This window comes from Saccostrea cucullata, unplaced genomic scaffold (genome assembly GCF_032062105.1).
Source record: "Saccostrea cucullata isolate Sc308-1 unplaced genomic scaffold, CSIRO_AGI_Scuc_v1 ctg1660, whole genome shotgun sequence".
Classification (NCBI taxonomy): domain Eukaryota; kingdom Metazoa; phylum Mollusca; class Bivalvia; order Ostreida; family Ostreidae; genus Saccostrea; species Saccostrea cuccullata.
In genome coordinates this window covers 66,658-88,800 of record NW_026922343.1, presented here as the reverse complement: position 1 = coordinate 88,800, position 22,143 = coordinate 66,658, and the positions used below count along the sequence as shown (strand labels likewise).

General features: G+C 30.9%; 1 protein-coding gene across 7 annotated transcripts in view; it reads right to left on the bottom strand.

Annotated features, from left to right (window-relative positions):
• Nucleotides 1-2,381: 2,381 nt before the first annotated feature.
• Nucleotides 2,382-22,143, bottom strand: part of LOC134261654 (phosphatidylinositol 4-phosphate 5-kinase type-1 alpha-like) — a 34,896-nt gene continuing 15,134 nt past the window's right edge. For 2 of the 7 annotated variants that reach the window (XM_062744071.1, XM_062744073.1), the window contains exons 11-19: nt 21,211-21,337; nt 18,805-18,937; nt 18,092-18,179; nt 14,968-14,985; nt 13,276-13,416; nt 12,570-12,690; nt 11,853-12,046; nt 11,161-11,504; nt 9,226-9,881 (exon numbers count right to left, since the gene is read on the bottom strand). In XM_062744071.1, the coding sequence (XP_062600055.1) occupies nt 9,336-9,881; nt 11,161-11,504; nt 11,853-12,046; nt 12,570-12,690; nt 13,276-13,416; nt 14,968-14,985; nt 18,092-18,179; nt 18,805-18,937; nt 21,211-21,337 (1,712 nt within the window). In that variant the 3' untranslated portion in view covers nt 9,226-9,335. Of the gene's footprint in view, nt 5,166-7,499; nt 7,523-9,225; nt 9,882-10,321; nt 10,340-10,611; nt 10,633-11,160; nt 11,505-11,852; nt 12,047-12,569; nt 12,691-13,275; nt 13,417-14,967; nt 14,986-18,091; nt 18,180-18,804; nt 18,938-21,210; nt 21,338-22,143 lie in introns of those variants that run through there. The other 5 variants (XM_062744075.1, XM_062744076.1, XM_062744078.1 and 2 more) reach the window with 5 other exon arrangements.

Here is a 22,143-nt window from a genome sequence, read left to right as displayed (position 1 = left end):
TCACATAATTCTGCTATACCCAAATGCACTCTGTGGGTGAAGTATGAGCTAGATTAAGCCAAGGAAATAGAAAATATGCTCCAGACAATTAAAACAGAAAGGATATTTTTGACTTTTACCCTTGACCTAGAAACTTTGTTCAAGGTCACTGCACACCCTTTACCCAAAGGCACTCTGTGAGTGAAATATGAGTCACATTGGACAAAGGGGAGAGAAGATATGCTATAAACAAGGACTTTTCATATAATTCTGCTATAGCCTTAACCTTTGACCTAGAAATATGATTCAAGGTCACTGCACACCCTTTACCGAAAGGCACTCTGTGAGTGAGGTATGAGCCTAATTGCACCAAGAGGAGAGAAGACATGATCTGGACAAGGATTTATCATATAATTTTGCTATGACCTTAACCTTTGACCTAGAAACATGGTTCAAGGTCACTGCACACCCTTTATCCAAAGGCACTCTGTTTGTGAAGTATGGGCCACTCAGGCCAGATTAGGCCAAGGAAAGTATGCTCCAGTCAAGAATATATTATACAGAAAGGATATTTTTTACCTTGACCTTGAAACTTTGCTCAAGGTCACTGCACACCCTTTACGCAAAGGCACTCTGTGACAGAAATATGAGCCACACTGGACAAAGGGGAGATCCAGATGTATTCTGAAATCAGTCCAAAACTGTAAGAGGAGTAGCGATTTAAAGGAATTTCACAGAAATAGCCATTTTTAGTAACTGTGATAGTATAGATTTATATTTATTTTATTGGTATTGTTTAAATAAAATAAATTATTGAGAACTTAATTTTCAAGTATTACATAAACAAGTTTCCATATTCTAAGTTATTTATTAATTCAAGTCATTCATGGGTTTCCATAGATAGTGTATTATGTTGTTCATGGTTCAGTGGTTTTATTTCTGGTTGGTTCAATTTTAGTGTCAAAGGTAAAAGTCTTAGAGGGTATAGTGATATTAGGGTATTCGATTTTCATTCCTATATACCTGTTTTGTACATTGCATGTGTTGATAGAGGTTTTTGGACTGTACTGACATTGACAGAAAAGTAAGACATTATTTATTCATCTTTATTAACCTGTGAGAATATTGATTGTGTGATAAATATAAAAATAGAATTTATTTAATATTTTACATTTTGATGAAATCAATATATAATATAACAATTGGTTTTTAGGGAGTTCCTTAGCCATAGCTGTAAATACATACATAAATATAAAGAACTGAGGGGCCCGTTTTACAAAAGAACTTACGACTAAGATCAAAAACTTAAGATTATTGTAAAATTTTTCAAAATTAATAATTCTCTTTGAAATTTTTTGAGTAAAATTATCTTACCACATTCCATTTGAAAAGTTTAAATTAATTTTTGATATAATGTTAATCAAAAAGTTATATGAATTAAATTTGGTCTTAAGTCGTAAGTCCTTTTGTAAAACGGGCCCCTGGTTCTGATACCATATATCTGGTAAGATCAATGTTTTGTGTGTTGAATTTGTTTGTGGTGTTTGATTGTGTTTACTGTGTGAACTAATTGTTTTGCACTGATGAATTTGAGAAATATTGATTGATTTGATTTGATACAATATTGATTTTATATTATAATTGGGAAAAGCTAAATTGATTCAGTTTTACTATTCTATCTAAATTCATATTTATTTCATTTCAAACTAATTGACTATTATTTGTGTTCAATTCTGAAATTGAGTTATTTCCCTTTGATGTGTGTTTTGTGTTGTAATGTGCATGTATGTTTATTTTATACTCGTATGTATTTCAGAGCCTAGCTGTTTATATGTTGACAATGTGACATCAATAAATCTTTTACTACCAGCGTAGTTATTTCTACTATTGGAAAACCGTAACATAACCAAGGCAACATCGTTCATCAGAATCAAAAACAGATGCACCAAGTTATGTATCTCTACTCGTGTGCTAAGTTACACTGAAATCAGACCAAAACTGAAGGAGTTGTAGCATTTTCAAAAGGATTTAACAGAAATTTCTATTTTTAGTAACTATGGCAACACCATTCATTGAAATAAACCAAATTATGCATCTAGGTGTAGTCCTTTTGTGTGCCAAGTTATATTGAAATGAATGAAATCAGACCAAAACTGTAGGAGAAGCGTTTTTGATAAATTGTTAACATGTTGCAGTCGGACAGACAGCTACACGCGGACGGACGCATATATTACCTTACTATCGCATCCGGAGCAGCTAACTTACTTTTATTAAAAGATTAAAAAAACTTTTTATTTAACATTCATTATGTTCATGACAACGTAACATTAATCCATGTACAAAAAAAAACAATGGCCAACTGTGGGCTAGCGCAATGAAGGAAAACAAACAATACTGAAAAATATATGTTCAACATATTTAATTCATGATCAAGAGCCTTTAATACAAAATATACAGATAATTATTATGACATATTATTAATATATAGCATTATTAAATGGCTCAAAAGAGATAACATTTTTGAAACGATAGGAAACCTTTTGAAAGACATTTGCAGTGCATGTTCATTCGTCCTTGGAAAAAATATAACCAAAGCCTAGAGATGCTAATACCATGCATGCATGAAAATCACTCACTATGAGTTAGAAAATACTCCCAGTAAGTCTAGAAGCATAAAACAACTGAAATATCTTGTTTGACTTTTTAACATAACTGAATGAAATTTGCAGTGCAAATTAAAAAGGAACAAATACGGTATTACAAGAATTAGATGAAACATGATAAATTCTACATTTTTTTCAAACATAATTTTTTGTATTTACTAGGGGGCTCAACTTCAGGATGTCTTACAAATTGATTACGTATACATATTTTGTTTCAAAATGGCATGATATGCTTTCAAAATCGAAAAGAAATATTTTACTCATGAAGAATTTTTCATGAACTATTGAGAAACAACAATAGGGTGATAATTCTATTGACAACATCACTATGAGGTAGTGTCGACGTGGAGAACACTTTGCTACACTGCATCCATTGTATAATGCCAATTATTGCCAAAAAATCCCATAATTTCAACGTGGTGTCACACATAGTTCAAAAGCTGTGCCAAATTAAGAAATGAATCAAATGTTTGTATCACTGCATGATTTGTATGTTTAGCCAATGGTTGGTAACATGGAGAATTATTGTCCGAGTTTGCGCATTTTCAAACGTTCTGAAAAACGCCCCCTTACATTGAAGGTTTTTGCAACGTGGAGTGAACTCAGCTATGATCATAGTAATTATACTTCATTTCATTACATACCCTAGCTTTGAATGAAAATGTCTTGTTCAATAGTGTAAAAAGAAAATTTACGATGTTGAAATAAATTGTCCCTAGAAGGTTTTCAAGTTTATGCATGAAAAATTATTATTAATACTATATAGGGAATGTTAACATGGTTAATACAGCCATGATAGTTTAAAATTCTACATTTCTTAAAAACTTTAATATTTGTAAATTAGATACAAAATACTTTTAAAAAACATAAGGAATCTGCTTTAAGCTATTTTAAGCAAATTTTTGTTTTGCAACAGTTACTGCAATATTTGGCAAGAAAAATATTTACACATTTAGATCATCTACAAGAAACATTCAGTATTTTGTCATTTTTTGCACAGAAAATTAAAGTATAACATATTGGCTTTGGTTAACAATGTATGCAATATTCTACATGAAAACTGTAGCTTATACTAAAAGGATGGATCAACCTCAAGAAACTAGATATACCAGGTATCTAACATGTGAAATAATGTTACTTTGCATTTTATTTTTTAAATATTTAATGGTTCACCCTTCGAGACATGAAAGATGATCTGAAGCCAAAATATACACAAAAACGTGTTTGAATTGTATTTTTGTCAATGCCAGCATTTTGTAGCTAGCCATCCCTTTATGTTTATCCATTGTGAAGCTGCTTTTCGTTTCAAACTTAAATGAAAACATCACATTCTATTAATTATAACTAAAAAGTGATTTTTCCTAAACGATGCTGATTTTGTTAGTATGAATAATTTGTTCAATGCTCTTCCAGAAATATTTAACAAAATTTGTGGCGAGAAAACATACAATATAATGTACAAAACATATCTCAGTCCTCCAATATTTGAAAAATATGTCACTATCAACTTGTACAATAGATTAATTACGCATTTAAAAAAAATAACCTTTTTCTCCCCCTAATGATGAACAATTTGTTTCCATTCTTATGTCTATTCAAGTCCATCACTTTAAATTTATAATCAGCAAACATTTCAACAAGGATTGTTCAAGGACCAAACTCACAAAAAGAGAACAAATATAAATTCCATTTTGCCAAAAATAATTTACAAGCTGCATGGTACATCGTTTTAACATCTGATGTAAATATTGGTACATAAAACTGTACCTAAAATTAATATATATAATGTCAGATGCTATTGTTCAATGATTAATTACCCCTAGTCTACATGAACTTTGACCTCTGAACTATACAAATAAATACATACAGGTGCATAATCACCCACTGATATTATGTCCAGATTTCAATATTTCAGAAAATTTATGGAAATTGTAGAATTATTTTTTTAAATTTGACCACAGGGGTAATTCTCTAAAAAATTCACTTTCCTAGAGAATTGTCACTTTCTTTAGAATGATGATTCACATCAACATGTTACAGATTTAAGACTAACAAACCAGAGTTCTACATGTGCAAGAATGGCATGACATATATGCATGTTTCAGTTCTTATCAAGGATATAAAGTGACAAGAAAATGATTAATTATAATTTAATATACATTGAAAGAAGATCTTAAATCCTCCTTAGACAGTGTTTTAAAGAGAAAAAAAGAAGGATGAGCACCATGAAAAGAACAGACACATGAAAAAGTTATGATCAATAGATGATCACAGTGCCCTCTCTCTAGAGCAATATCATGACTATTGCCTTGGGTTCATATTTTCCACTCTTGAGGGCAATATAATAAACTATTGTCCTGGACCCATGTTTCCCTATTTTGAAGGCAATATCATGAATTATTGCCCTGGGTCCATATTTTTAGGGAATAACATTTACATTGCCTATATGTCTTTTATCTGGCATCCTATTGTCCAAGATAACTAATTTGATGATCTGTTTTAGAAAATTCTTCAAAGATGGGTCTGAAAAAAAGAAAGTAAAAAATACTTAGTACAGGATTATTAAATCAAAGCTTAAGGTCAGTTTTTATGTTAAATAATAGAGATCTTGCTCAGTTAAATTGCAGATTCGTTAACCTTCCTTATCGTATAAAGATATATGTTTCAACAAAATATCATTTTCTTTCATAACATAGCTTGTCTTGGAGTTTAAATGGATATCTCAAAGAATTGAAGACAGTGTAGAACTGCTTTCTTGAAATTCAAAATAAGAATCAGTTATATGTAGGTACCTTCATAAATTCTTTGAATTCACATTTTACTGTCTATATACATACTACAGACCTGTTTACCCATTTCGCTGTCTCTCAATATTTTTTAGGTAGATTTGTCCATGAGATTTGGCATTTGCCAGTAAGATTTCTCTTTTCATCGATTTTTCATGTATTAATAGAGAAAAACTGCTCTTCTGATTACAAAAACATGGTTAATCAACATGGTCTTTGACCTTTTATAATACCACAGCGTTTTGGCAACCCGTCATCGCTTATGTGTTTGAAATCTTCCCCTTTTAAGAAATTAAAAAGCGTGAAACTAAGAGAGATCATAATGAAAACTATGTGCTAAATAGTAAAGGAACGTATTTCCAATTTCCGTATTTTCATAACAGCAAAACGTGAGACGTATTTTAGACCAAAAATCTGTAAAAAATACGTCGAAATCGTAAGGGTAAACAGGTCTGATACTAGTAACCATGTCTGGTCAGATATAAAACTCATCACAATTCAAAACATATCCATGTATTTATTGAAAGATTCTTTTACTTATTACATGTACATATTTTGGGAATCATTAAAGGTAAGATTTCAAGGTCAATTTTGTATTTCCACAAAATTACAACAAAATAACATTAAATTTAATAGTTACTCTCTTAGTAAGACTAATGAATAACATCATTAAACTCTTTTGAAATTAACCTTTGGACATAAAAGTATTCTTGTGTATTAAACACTTACTCCATTCTCTTCTGTAAAAGGATATTCTGATTAACAATATATACTGTAGGACATAGAAGACTACCACCACCACTGAATCTAACATGCCAGAAATAACAGTACAACATTTGGAGGTTAGGAAAATGTATTCTTTGTCTAATCCACTGAAGGTACTGACAAATGAAGTCTATAAACATTCTAGAGAGAATTTAAATTAATTTGCTTGTACATTCCCTAAAGTCATGGTGAAAGTGACAAAATTATTTTCAGGTAGTAAATTGTGTTAATCCAACGACCTCAAATTTTGACCTTGACTTGACCTTTAATAATTATATATCAATTTTACAAAAGTATTATGGATAAAAGTCAGAGTATGTATACTTCAAACCTCATAATTTGACCTTGACTAATGTATTTTTTTAAACAAATAAATAGATAAAACTCACAGATCTTAAGATGACCTTAATTAATATTGACCTCATAGGGTGCCTGTAATTATAATTGATAACATATAATTTTGAAATTTTATATCTTAAGCACTGATTTCAGGTAAACAAATTAATATGAGCAACATACTCCTTGGAAAAAGCATCCGTTATCAAAATGCCTTTTTTAAAATTTTTGCTCAAAATTATGTCCACTATTTCATCATATCACAACACAAGTACCTGATTTACTACGTAATAACTGACAGAATTGTCCACAATATACAAAGATACAAAGGTCTAAGCTACAGATGGTTCTACATTACAAACAATAAATACCCAATTTACTTGTTATGAATATATATATTTTATGCCTTGTTAAATTTGCCTGCAGAACCATATGAAGGAAAAAAATTACTACTGTACCTCTACATGTTACAGAAAATTGTGATAAAAAACTCTCCCTCTAAGACCTAATTTTTCTACAACACTAAACAACAGGGTATATACTGAAAGTGTTGGGGGATCACAGTTTTTTGCCTATGTATTGATTCTCTAAAGTGAAAGATTTGGGCAAACTGGCAAAATAACGAAAGCATTTAAAGTATACATGATAATACATAGAAAAATTGAATAAAACAAATATTTTGATTTTAAAAAAATATACCAATTGACTGACAGTCTGATTTTTGACTTGTTTTCATATAAAAATTTACAAATGTGAAATGCCTGCTTAATATTTATTTGCCCCATGTTTTGTCTTTAAGAAAATGAAGAAAATGATATTCTTTTTGATTTTGAAAAGAAAACAAAATATCTATACAATCCATTTACTTCCAAAGTAATATGTTAAATGCTAGTTTGCCAATCTTCCAACTTGTTTTAGTTGAGATAGTTAACATATGTACTTTAGTACGAGGTGCAATTAAAAAAAGTACCCTTTCTCAAAGTCGTTCTACTTCTGAAAAAAGAAGAAAAATACATGAACACAAACTTAATACAACTACCATGAATACAGACTAAAGCATATTTCTAATAACTAAGATGGTATGTTTCTGATTACATGTATGGTGACAGTTTCTTCATAGAAGAGAGAAAAAATAAGTTACTAAAATATAAGTTAACACATTCCAGCAAACCTAGATCACTTGGAAAGGTTTATAAAATTAAAACAGTTGAATGAGATGGAATCCCAACACCTTTTCTTCCTATGTAATTTGACTTCAATATATGTATCTTGATTCTATGATTATTCATTTTTTTTCTCAGACATACGGTGCTCAACATGGAAAGGTTCAACTTTAAATGTATCATGATTTATTTATTAATCTAAATATAATCATATCTGTTCTAGCACTTTAAACAATGAGTCAATCTTCCAACATGAACTTGATATTATTCTATAACTATGTTTATCTTGGAGACCCATGTTGATATCAGATTAAAACTAGGACATGACAATAATATCCAATGCACTAAAATTTCAACATTTGACAGAATACAAATACTGTACAATACAAAAGAAAACAAACATATATTCTTTCTTCATGAAAATAGAAAATCAATGCATGCAACTCTGAAGGGCAAAATTTAAAAACTTTCATAGGCAAACAACAATTATGCAGGAAATATTTCATGACAGAGGTCAGGGATGGGGTAATTGAATAAAGTAATTGTAATTGGACGTAATTAATTACATTTTTCAAAGTAATTGGAAGTAATTTGTATTTGAGCGAGCCTTCAATTACAAGTAATTGAATGTATTTAAATACATTTCAAAAAAGATCATGTATTTTCAATTACTTTTCAATTACATTTCAATTACTTTTTTCAAAATGAAAGTTTATAAAATATGTGTTGTTTACTGATACACAATTTTTATTCTGGTAAGTTTATACTTAGTACCTATTCCCACTTTTAAAAATCTCAATTCTACCTATTCTCAATTGCAAATAACAATGATTGTTTAGATAGTTAATATGTTTTTACAGTAATTAGACTAACTACATCCCTTTTTAGATTTACTTATATTCTATTCATTTTAAGATAGAAAATTATGGATTTGTGAGAAATATTTATTTCTTTCAAAAATATGGATTTGAGAAAGTAACAAAAATTATCTTGCCATACACCATACTGGCGTAGCATGGGCTTGTGTTTTGTACAATAATTAAATGTCTCATAATGTTAATTGTTTAAATTGTTTATACAGTGTGTCACACTGCCCAAGGCATTTGGTAAAGGTCTAATTTTGTACAGATGTGAGCCCCTCTCATTCCAAAGAACAAAAAATTTTTAAATAGTTCACTATAGAAAATTTAAATAAAAATCTTTTTTTTTTAAATAAAACTCAAGTAATTGAAATGTATTTAATTACATTTGTCAAAGTAATTGAAAGTAATTAATTACATTTTAAAAAATCAATGTAATTGTAATTGCAAGTAATTGACAAAATTATCAATGTATTTGAAAGTAATTAATTACATTTCAAAGTAATTGACCCCAAGCCTGACAGAGGTGATAATCAAATATTCTCTTACACCTGGAAACTGTTTCCCTCTAATTTCTTTTGAGGAAAGATGCACATATTACCCATTAGTAAGCAGTTAATCAAGTGTTCTATTATACTTGAAACCTCTTTCTTTCTAATTTCTCTGCAAGAAAAAATACATGAAATTTTCCCCATCTATCCAAAGAAAATTCACTACTTTTTCCTAGCTTTAATAAATTTAGTAGTCTCTCTTCAACTTTCATTTCCTGTTTAATTCCCCTTTCTACAGATGAGTATTTTCATTTTCCTTTGCTGCACTGTACTCCAGTTCATTTCCTGGCAAGTAGGTAAACCTCCTCAGGGCCACAGGTTTGTAATAATGTATGGACATCGGTGGGGCAGATGCTCTGACAATCTCAGGAGGGTTCCTCTGTGACTGTAAATGCAACAACTGATCCAGCCTCTTTCTCATCTGAGTTTTAGAATAAAACTCTGGATCCTCCACTGAAATGGAATCATTTTTCTTCTCGGGAGAAGATAACTCTTCTTCCATCTCCATATCATTACTATAGCTCTGCTCTGTGGTATCCATTTCAGATTTCTCTCCCCTTGAAGAAGCTCTTCTGTGTTGGAGGATAAATTCTCCTCTGACCTTTGTGCTGTTGTCATAGTGACTTATAATTTCTGTGTCACTTTTAGAGTTAGTACTTTTTGAAGGATATGCAAAGTTAGAGTCTAGTCTATTCAGTGAGAAATTAGTTTTGTTAGTACCCTTCACCAAGCCATGCATTGCTATCCCATCATGCAAACATTTTCCAGAAACACCAGACTACAACAGGAAAAACAGATACACAGAAGCTACATAGAACAGTTAAAAGCAAGAAGATTACGTATATTTAGTTTGTTTATAGTTAACAGGATACTTCCATTTCTGCTACCAAGAGATTTTCAATTTTTTGAAATCATGATTTTTTTTTTTAGTTTTAATTAAAAGTTTTTATAAACATATGTATATATTCTTAATATTGACTACTATGACTATTACTACTATGAAATTCTGTTGCTTTATTGTTTTAAAACAAAAGAATTTCACTGTCTTGAAAAGTAAATTTACATTTTCAATAAAATGAGTTTCAGAATCATTTCAGAACAAATCTATATATGTATATATACAGTGATTTATACACAGTGATTCTCAATGGAGAGAAAATATCCTGTTAACTGCTAATACACACTAAACATTGCAGGTTAGTTTGACGAGAATATTACTTTTTCATGCCGTTTCATCTTCAAAAAGAAAGAAAAAAAATTATAATTATCACTTAATTGTGTCCTGACTTTAAAAAGAGGTGGAGCACATCATTCAGAGAAATCTTACTTCAAAGCCTCACAAACTAAAAACTTTATCCAGCAATACTTCTATGTAATTGTCAATCATTCATCATTCGCCAATAATAATTTAGTAGTCAATTGTTTTCAGCATTCTTGCTTGCAATGATTTTTTCAGACAGATTCATTTGCATGTATGCCATATAGATATGAATTAATTCCAAATTTACCTCCAAAACAGCTATATTTAACTGTAAAAATTTAAGATGGAATTTACTGGAACTTAAGTTGGATTTCTGGTGAAGTTTACATTTATTTATTTATTTTTCTTTGCTAAAAAAAGCTAATGAAGTTAATGACTCAATAAGTTATATTTGCTCAGACATAATGTAAATTTGCAATAAATTAAGCACCATTTTAATGAATATAAAAATAAATATTGATTATCAAGAGATGATGTTTATGAATAATTGTTCATTGATTATAAGATATAACTGTTTAAATAAGACTCTATACATGTCACATTGAGAAGTATTCTGAATTTTCATTTTTTTAAATGTCTATTTATCCCCCCCCCCCCCCCCCCCCCAAAAAAAAAGTTAACAACACAGAGACAATCAGGCAAAATTAAAACAAAAAATAAAGCAACATTTACCTATGTGTGTGCACACACCCAAAAAACCTACTTAATGTTAGGCACAAAATTGCCCCATGGAAATACATATCACCACACTAACACTTAAAAACAACAGTCACTATAAAGGATAATTGGAACTTACCATCTCTACAGCACTGCTTTCTTTTGAAGAACTTTCTGTCTGATCCATTCCTGTTGATCCTGGATCCTCCTCTCTATTTGTGGAAGTCAATGGAATGTCAGGTGAAGAGGAAGCTTGATCCTGCTCACCTGAATGTTTTATATCTTGTTCACTTGAATGTTTGCCCCTGTGATCTGCATCACTAGAATGTTTGTCATTATCAGGGATTCTGATCACTGTTTTAGTCAGTGCAGCACTATCAGTGTGTGTTGTGTTTGAGACATTTGAAATTGTTAATCCTGAGAGAGACGTCCCAGTTGCCGGAGTTAAGAGTTCTTTGTCCAACTCGGCTTGAAATGCTGGTTCTAAGCAAATGAAGCATCATCAAAATTTGCTTTTTCATTTTTTTAGCAAAAGATTATACAGCCTCAGATATCATAATTTTTAACATTTCTGAGTGCTAAATAAATCATCCAAGAATTCAAATAGATCAGCATAAGCTTTATTCAGTTTACCTTTTTTAAGCTTATTCATATTATTTACTGAGAAAATAAACAAGATTTAAATACATGCATTGAAACCATTTAAATATTCTGTAATTTTTTTAAAAAGTCATAACAGTGTAATTTTGCAAATAAATTCAGAAGAAAAATACCAAATGATAGGGGTCACCCCAGATCTTAAAGGGGGGGGGGGGGTATTTTTACACTAACCTATATCACTGTAACAGCTGGGGGAGGAGGGGGTGTAGCTTGGAGTGCCCTCTGTGTACTCAGTGTGTGTAGGGGTGGATTCAGAAATACTCAGGGGTGGAGAGCCCCGCAGACTTGACATTTTGGGGGAGACTGGATAACTGGAGTCATTTGGATTGGTCTGGAATGTTGATCCTAGCGCTCCAGGGATCCGACTGAATATATACAAGAAACATTATACATTTTTCAAAGATATGAAAATTTTCTTCCAGATTATAAATTGTAATATAAAAACTTCAATTCATGACAAATATTTTTTAACAGAAAAAAAAAATGTAAAAAAAAAAAAAAAAACAGATACAGATAATTTTTTCCCAGTTTTTCTCAGTCCAAGAAATTTCAATGAACAGGATTATAATTGAATAATTAAGTTTGATAAATGTCCGAGATTGAGAATCAAATTTTGTTTTAAATTATGATATCCATGAATTAACATATCACTGCTTAGAAAATGGACTTGATCCTAAGATTAAAACCAAGACATTGTTGTTAAGTCAATCCAGGGGATTAGCTTGAGCTTATTTTTATTACATGAGATTTCCATGAGAATCATTTATATATTTAACTGCTCTTCAAAAGTAACACTTAAAACCTATGTGTATACTGATAAAGATTAAAACTTAAATATTAGAAAAACCTTCCTGATGTCTTGTAGGGTATTGACAGCCTTGATATTACCTTGACATTTTAATGTCCTGACCTCTGGGAGAGGTATCAGATTTGGAGGCTATGGCCTCCGCAAACGTAGGTGGCGGCGTCGAATTCTGAGGAAGAAGGTCCGGCCTGCCACCTTTTCTTCCTACAATGAAATACAGTTGAACTTCGGTATCTTGAACATCTACTGTAGATCACTAAATTTTCGCGATTCCTAATTTTCGTGAGATAGTCAATGACTCTTGATTAGCTAGACAAAATTTTCACAAATTTTGGTTATAGATCTATATAATCTTAAAGAATGCTATTATACGCGAGAATTAAATTTTCGCAAGCACACTGTCTTGCTAGTTACGCGAAAATAAAGTTCTCACAAATAAAAAGTGATTTACAGTATATCTCAACAAAGTTCTTGAACATCTATATCTCAATTACTAAGGCTATGTTGGCCTAATTTTGGTATAGGGTTCTGTACCCTATTTACTGAGAATTTTGAAAGTGAAAAGCTGAAAAATTTTCAAATACCGGTGTTAATGACTTGTTGATTTTTTAAACTATTGATAGGAAGAGTTTCACCATCATGACCATACTAGATTTTCTTCATTATTTCATGTCATTAAGCATCTTGTACAGGAGTGATGTATTGGTAAGTGCAATTATGTGGTAAAAATTGGATGAATTAAGCCAAAAGCAGAAGGATACACAGGTCTGTGACTAAACAAGTACAAACCTGTTGGTTGGTCGTCATCATCTGGGAAGCTAATGGACCGAGTCCTGCCCTCTGACCTCGATGTTTCTGGTTCCGATTCTGAAATTGTGTTCACTCTTTTGCCTGCATTTGTCTTACGCTTGGAGGGAGAATGTTTCAGAGCTACAAGAAAATTAATTTTTATTAATTTTTTTTTCCGTGGAGAGTGGTAAGCATGGCTTTTATAACCATTTTTCCTTATATAAAATAATCAAGTACGGTTAAATTATTTACTGCACATATGCTGAAATTGGAAATTGTGTAAATTAACAAAACAAACTTTTTGAGAAAGGGGGGGGGGGTGTCAGAAGCATTATTTGCATGAAAGTAAAATTTCATACAAGTAAACAAATGGGTGCGGAACCTTAAAGTAATATTTTATATTAAGTTAACAAATTATTTATATTTATAGATAGTTAACTAAGGGGTGTGGAACCTTAAAGTTTTCATTGAGTTTTGGCAAGTTCACCTATTGTAAAAAAGAAAAAAAAGTTAAAAATAAAAACATTTAACTTTCAGAACTTGAGAACTAGAGCACAAACATCTCATTTGTGAATTATCAAGCAATATTGATTAAAGTTTACATAATAAAATATACTTTTAATTTCTACAAAAAAATAGATATGAAATGTAAAAGTTCCTTCCTGAAAGCAAAAAAAAAGTTTTTGCATGAAATTGATTCATGAGCAGAGCATTTTATCAGGTGATCCAGGCAGCAGTGGTGGTACCATCTTTTGAACTTTTGCTAAATTAATGTTAACCGTCCCTCTGTTCAAACATTTCTTAATAAGGGGACTAGGTGGTTGTTGCCATTTTTAGACTATTTGGATGTCCTTTTAGAAGAAGAGCTCCATGTAAAGATATACAAAAATGATCAAATCTTAAAATAATTGTATGAAATTTTTCTTTGTCAAATGATAGTTGACAGCTAAAGAAATATCTATAAACTTAAGTTATACCTGGTGGTTAATTTGTTGTATATTTCTTGACCCTCAGCCTCCTTAAGGCATTTAGCTTTAATGGTTAAGATTTTCAAAAATATACTCTTAATTGTCATTGAAATGTTGTTAGTAGTTTCCAAAAGATATCTAAATTATAATTGAAATGTGAAATTTAGCATTGTTCGTTGTGCCAAATTTGACAGAAATTGCTCATTTTTTTCTTACAGAATAATCATTATAATATCCAAGTTAGAGTTATCCTTCTTTTTAGAGAGACGACGAACCTTAATTCACATATATATATACACAGTTGATTTTCTATTAACAATAATAAATTATTCATAAAATGTATGGGTAGCATTGCTAGTATATCACTTTGATTACACATTCAAAATATGCTTTCAAATTGATAGTTATTTACAAAAAAGACAAGACTGAACTTTATTGAATTTCTTAAAATAGAAAGTCATATCATAACATGCATGTCAGTATATTGCATGATAAATAAAAAATGAAAATGAATTTGTATTTAGATGTCATGAAATAAATTTGTATTCATATCAGTACAAAATGCTAGCAAATTCATATATGAGTGACACTGAAGAAAAAAAATAAGAGTAAATTTTTTTTGGCATAGATGTTCGTGCAGAAAAGTGTGCTTTTAAAATGCAGAATGATGTATGTTTTTTATGAAAATAATTATGAATTAATGAAGGAAGAAATCCAACCATACCAAATTTCTGGCGCAGATCTTGATAAAAAGAAATCAAAAATTATAAACTTAATCGACTTCCGAAACCTTAAACAAGTTAAATCAGATACTGTAACACCATTGATACATGATTGTACCATATGTAAAATAAATTATATGTGTTCTCATGGAAATTTTAAGTAACTATTAACAAATCAGTTTTTTTTCTCTGGAATTGTTATGATATCAAGATTTTTTTTATCAAATATGATATATTCAATTTTATTTTATGTTTTTTTTTTATCGGTTAGATCTTCTGATATCAACATGATCGGCATTAAACCATTATACCCTATTTATCCCAGGACAAATTAATTTCCACATGTTCTATCATAGGGAATCAGAGATTCTGTATTTATCAATCTTGAAAAATAATCTGCTGTTTAAAATGATACATGTGAAAGATTCTCACACAATTCAACATTACAGAATCAAAGTTCCAAGTTGAACATAAACTGTTTATGGAACACAATAATTCCATTAATTTATGTTTTCTGTACACCTCCTTTAAATATTTTTTCCACCTTGACCTTTTAGAAAGCCTTGAAATTTATTCATAATAATCACTCACATTGCACAAGACTAACTACCAAGCAATCACATAAAAAAAACTAAACAAACAATGGTCTTTAATCTTGAAAGCATAAAATGTAACCATATTTCAACAATCAGGATCATAACTGATATCACATTTGTGTAAAGTTCATTGGGTTCTGTAGACAAAACAACAAAAGAAAAACTGTATCAACTGCATCACCATATCACTACAGAAACTTGAAAACAAGACAAAACAAGCCAAATTAAAAGTGTGATTTCATGATTTTCCAGATCATTTTTTCCAATAAATATACAAGGGCTTTTTTTTTATATAGCTTTTTTATCTTAACATGCTATTTTCTTTACATCTCTTCATTTTTGAATTATTGTTATTAAGGCTTTCATATCTTTATAAGACCTCAATTTCTTTGAAAATCAACATTTATGACATTTTGATTGATTGATTGTATATTATTTAACGTCCCTCTTGAGAATTTTTCACTCATATGGAGACGCTATGACATTTTGACCTTTGAGTTTCAACACAAAATTTGTAAAACTTTAACCTCGGCCATAACTTTTAAGTAGTTGGTGCTTTGGCTTTCACACTTCAAATATAATTCTTGTGATAAAACCATACTTTGGGTACCATAATTTGATCTCATGACCTTGACCTTTGAAATTCAACTACATATAATTAATGTTTTAGTCATAATTTCAGAAGGATTTGGCTCAGGCATTCCTTTTTCTTGTAACTAAACCATTATTTGAGTATCAACATTTTGACATTGTGATTTTAATCTTGTAGTTGACCTCCTTGAAAAAAAAACTGCCATTTATGATTTATGTTTCACATACACATATTTTTTTTTTTGTTTCTTTCTTTGTTTTTTTTTTTTTGTTGTTGTTGAATCATCTATGGCTCACCTTGTAGCCTATATACATGTATTTAACTGATTAAATAAATATATATTTTTAAAAACTTGCTTTGCCAACAAACTTAAAATAAAGCACATTAAAAACAGATTTTAACAAGATATCAAATGCAAACAGTTTTGCCAATGTCACAGAACCACTAACAACTGAAAGTTACAGATCTGCTTCTAATAAACTGAACAAAATTTTCACTTTCATGGACAAGACATTGCACAGAACTGATTTGGATCAAGCTTTTACCTAGATTGACAATTTTGCGGAAGCGCTGTGTGGCCCTAAAATTAGGTGGTTCCACTGAGAGGGGAAAGCATAAAAGAAGAAACAAAAAGTCAGAAACGAAATTGCAAAAATTACATTCAGCCATTGGATGTTTATCCTTCTTAATCTGATATGTTTCCCTTTTGTAATACTGTATACAGGGAAATTTTTGCCTCCATTTCATTTTGCCCCTCTTGCCCTTGTCACAAGTTGGCCAATTTACAATGGGGCAGATTCAAAGAACACAGTATAATTTCTTCAATGGAACTGGGACAGGGCGATTCTAAAACGGGGCAAATGTAAAAGAGCAAAAATAACACAGGGCAAAAATAACCCTAATATACAGTACTTCTTCTATAATTACAATCTGTTAATATGATTATTATGAGGGTTTCTTTTTTGCAAAAAATTACATTCAAACATTGTTTGTCCCACTTAATCTGATATGTTTTCTTTATTGTTATAATTCTTTAATATTATAATCTGTTAATATGATAATAATTATGATGATGATTTTTTATAAGCACTGTCTTTCTATTGTATATATTTACTTTAATGTTACACATTGACTGACATGCTTACTGTGCTTCTAAAAATGATGAACTCAGACTTCTTCACAACTTGGTCCAATTGATTTAGCATGAATATATTATGTAACCAGTTATCAAAAAGCTTAAGTTTTGAAGAATATTGGAAAACTTATAAAGTTAACGATTAAATCTTCTCTTGTAAATGTCCATCAACTATCTTTTACAAATGTGAATACAATTTTTCTCTCCCTGCATGTTTTTTTTTTTGGCATGAATGGAATACATTTAAGATATGATCCATTAGAAAGTGCAAAACAATTGTATATGTGTGAGTTATATAGAAACTGATTCAAACAGCCATAGGGGGAACTTGTGCTTGTGCTTCAAAATGATACAGCTTTTGTAAAAACAGTAAGAAATAGTATTTCCAAATTATATCCTTGAAAAATGAAAGAAAAAAATCAATTCCACAACACACAAGTTAATATCCTGAAAGGTACATATAAAATTCTACATTTAAAAAATATTAAAGACTAGACTCCCTTCAGCAAATTTCCCTCTCAATCAATTTCTTTATTTTTTAAAGAAACAAATGATAAAATTTATCCCCTTTTTTTCATTAATTTTTTTTGAAGAGCTGTTTTGTCAAGTTCTTTAAAAGAAACCAAAGAAAATCAATTTCCTACAATTAAAAAAATTAACATAAAAAAATATCCTTTTTCTTTTTCTGGAATGATTTTGGTCAATAAAGATGGAAAATATGTAATACAGTGCAGCTACTAAAATAAATTAGCAATGACTAAGCAAAAACTATTAAAACTTATGCTAATCTTTTATGTACTTACGAGTTGGAATTTTTCTGAAGACTTTCGTTGACATAAAATCTTGGAATCTATGTGAGTAGTAACTTGGTCTATGAACTGATATACTGTCCTATAAAACAGAAAATTTTGAATTTATTTTTGAAAAGTGGAATTTTCATTTAAGTTTCATACAAATTCTTCGAAGGCCAATAATAACTGTTCATGTTCATAAATTGGCGTATTTAAAATTTAGCACACTCACTCAAAATGGAGTGATAAGCTTAATAATAAATTAGCGCTACATACTTCCACCATATTCAATGCATTTATTGATAAATTTTTAAAGGTATTCATGAATAAGCACATGTTTGTCTGCACCAAAGCCACTAAAATATGAGAAGTCCACAAAGAAGTTCACATACAGTATTTACACATCGCATTATCTAGGATTTTTTTCTGTTTGCCTGACCATGACAATAGGGAGAACTTACTCCTCCATGGCACCTGATCCCATTTCTCTGTTCTGTTGCGTTTTGTATTGTGAGCTTGATAACTGATTGTTATCTTCAGATTTGACAAGAGAATAAAAACAGGTTGAATAACTAGGAAAATTAAAATTTAGCCCATATATAAGTCTCTAATCAAAAAAATATGAAATAAAAAAGTGTTCCCGTTTTTAACAGTCATTATAGAACTTTCTAATGAGAGAAATGTTAAAATAAATCTCATTCCTCCTCGACCTGAAGTTAACTTACTGCATCAATGACAATAGATTTCATGGTGTGTTCAATCTTCTTTTTTAGCCGGTAGCTCTGTAATATATCAATCACTCCCAGGTAAAGCATGAGTCGTTCCCCTTTACTGTTCTTAGCAGGAATACCTCCAGGCCTAAAAAAAACCAGAAGTCTCTGTCGAGACTGTAGCTCTACTGGTTTATACTTAAAACAAAGGAAGAGGAAAGTAGCAGTTGGCACTTGAAACTTTAAAACAGCAATAAACAGAAAAATGATTCTTGCCACTCATCAAAATAAAAACCGATGCACAGAATTATGTATATTAGTATAGTCTACTTGTGTGCCAAGTTATATTGAAATCAGACCAAAACTGTAGGAGGAGTAGCATTTTGAAAGAATTTCACAGAAATTTCTATTATTAGTAACCACGGCAACACCGTTCATCGAAATCAAAAACCGATGCAAAGAATTGTGTATCTTAGTGTAGTCTACTTGTGTGCCAAGTTATATTGAAATCGGACCAAAACTGTAGGAGGAGTAGCATTTTGAAAGAATTTCACAGAAATTTCTATTTTTAGTAACCACGGCAACACCGTTCATCGAAATCAAAAACCGATGCACAGAATTATGTATCTAAGTGTAGTCTACTTGTGTGCCAAGATATATTGAAATCAGACCAAAACTGTAGGAGGAGTAGCATTTTGAAAGAATTTCACAGAAATTTCTATTTTTAGTAACCACGGCAACACCGTTCATCGAAATCAAAAACCGATGCACAGAATTATGTATCTTAGTGTAGTCTACTTGTGTGCCAAGTTATATTGAAATCGGACCAAAACTGTAGGGGGAGTAGCATTTTGAAAGAATTTCACAGAAATTTCTATTTTTAGTAACCACGGCAACATATATAAATCAAAAACCGATGCACAGAATTATGTATCTAAGTGTAGTCTACTTGTATGCCAAGTTATATTGAAATCGGACCAAAACTGTAGGAGGAGTAGCATTTTGAAAGAATTTCACAGAAATTTCTATTTTTAGTAACCACGGCAACACCGTTCATCGAAATCAAAAACTGATGCACAGAATTATGTATCTAAGTGTAGTCTACTTGTATGCCAAGTTATATTGAAATCGGACCAAAACTGTAGGAGGAGTAGCATTTTGAAAGAATTTCACAGAAATTTCTATTTTTAGTAACCACGGCAACACCGTTCATCGAAATCAAAAACTGATGCACAGAATTATGTATCTTAGTGTAGTCTACTTGTGTGCCAAGTTATATTGAAATCGGACCAAAACTGTAGGAGGAGTAGCATTTTGAAAAATTGTTTACAGACAGACAGACAGACAGACGGACAGACAGACGGACGACGGACGCATTACTATCGCATAAGCTCTTCTGGTCTCTGACCAGTAGAGCTAAAAAACAAGCTCTCTTTTATATCACTGAAATCCCTGCATATTCAGATAGCCAAAATGATTAACAGTTCATATCTTAGCTCAGGGAAAAACTAACTGTGAAATTTGAGTTCAACTACAACACTATACGATATTTAAAACATTCCTCCACTGATGATGGAAGTCTCTGATAATCAAGTCATTCAGAACCTCACTGTTTTTTTTTAAAATAAGATGGACAGAATCTTTAAATAGATTATCCACTTAAATATCTGAAATTGCAAAAATTAAATACTTTTTTTTTTTCGATCAATCAAAAATAGCATTTGTCTGCAAAAGAAGGGATGGGCCCACAGAGAAAGAGTTATGGTACTATCTGCTCTTGAACATGTTGAAAGAATGGTTGGGGCAACAAATGACTGTAAAGAATACATGTGAATGCAAATGTCCACAAAGAACTGGATGCAAAAATACCGTATATACTTGTCTATAAGTCGGCTTTTTGGGAGTTAAACTTTGGTCCAAAACTCTATGTCCAGCTTATGGGCAAGATATAAAAAGATTCGTATTTTAGAAGGTCAATCTTTCTAACATAAGCTTAAAAAATACAACCGACTTATAGACAGATCAACTTATAGGCGAGTATATACGGTAGCACTTGTCTGCAAAGAAAGGGATGGGGATGCATGTGCAGAGCTGCCAACATTCTGAAATGACAAGAGTAAGGAGGGGTGTAGGGACCACCTAGGCCCCCTGTCGCTGAAGGTGTTTTGTAAGTGGACATGCAATCTTAGGCATGTTTCCATTTTGTTTACTTTAAAACATTGACATGAATGTGACTGCCAGCTATGTAAATACCAGTATTACAAACTTTGAACTGAAATCGGAAGAATATAGAGAAATCGTAAGGTGTATTTTTGACGCTGATTTCGTACGCCTTACGCCAAAATCGTAAGGGTTGGCAGCTCTGCATGTGCCCATAAAAAAAATGGGTTTCTGCCCACAGAGAAATGGGCATGTCCTTACGGGATTTCTTCGTCCTCCTCCTGGTCCTCTTCGTCTGACTCTGTGGCTTTGGCTGTGATGGATTCCATAGGAGTGGTGTACTGGGCCACTCGAGTCTTTATAGATTTAGTTCGCTGTGGAGCTAAGCCTTCAAAATATACAAATTAGCATGTTGTCATTAAATAAAATTATGAAAATTCTATCTAAATTTTGTTTTATCTTATCAATCTATTTTATAAAATGTTATTTTAATACAAGCAATAATTAGGAAAGCTTGCTATCAGCATGTTCATTTTTATTTTGCATAAATCCATTTCTCAGATATATTTTTTTTCTGAGAAGTTCTTCTTAAACAGAAAAAAAACCCAAATTGGATGAAATATTTATGTTTTTAAAATTTGCATTGCTAGTATACCAACCACCAAGATTATTAAATGTAACACTAATAATTTATGCTGTGCATATTGTATATAATTATTTTAAATACACAAAGTAAAAATATTAGTTTTTAATATCTACACTGCTAGTATACCAGCCACCAAGATTATTACATGAAACACTAATAATATATGCAGTGCATATTATATATAATCATTTTTAATGTTCAAAGTATACAAAAGTATGTTTAAACCTAGGCAGTTCCTTTAGTTTTTCATTTATTCATATTCATTTTATGTGATATTTGACTTTTGATTTGCAGCAAAATCCAAAAATTTCAAGTTGATTCAAAAGTGCATTTAAATTTTTTTCCACTAATTCACCCACTCCCCTTTTTTCCAATATTTTAAATCAATTTCAACAATTGATGTGTTATCCTGTATATTTAGAACACTGAATCCTAACCCCTTGACCTTTAGACTAAACATGGAACAAGGTCACAACATTAGCCACTGAAGAGTTTGGTCCTGAACATTTGACCCATTGAATTGAGAAACATGGCACAACAACTAATAT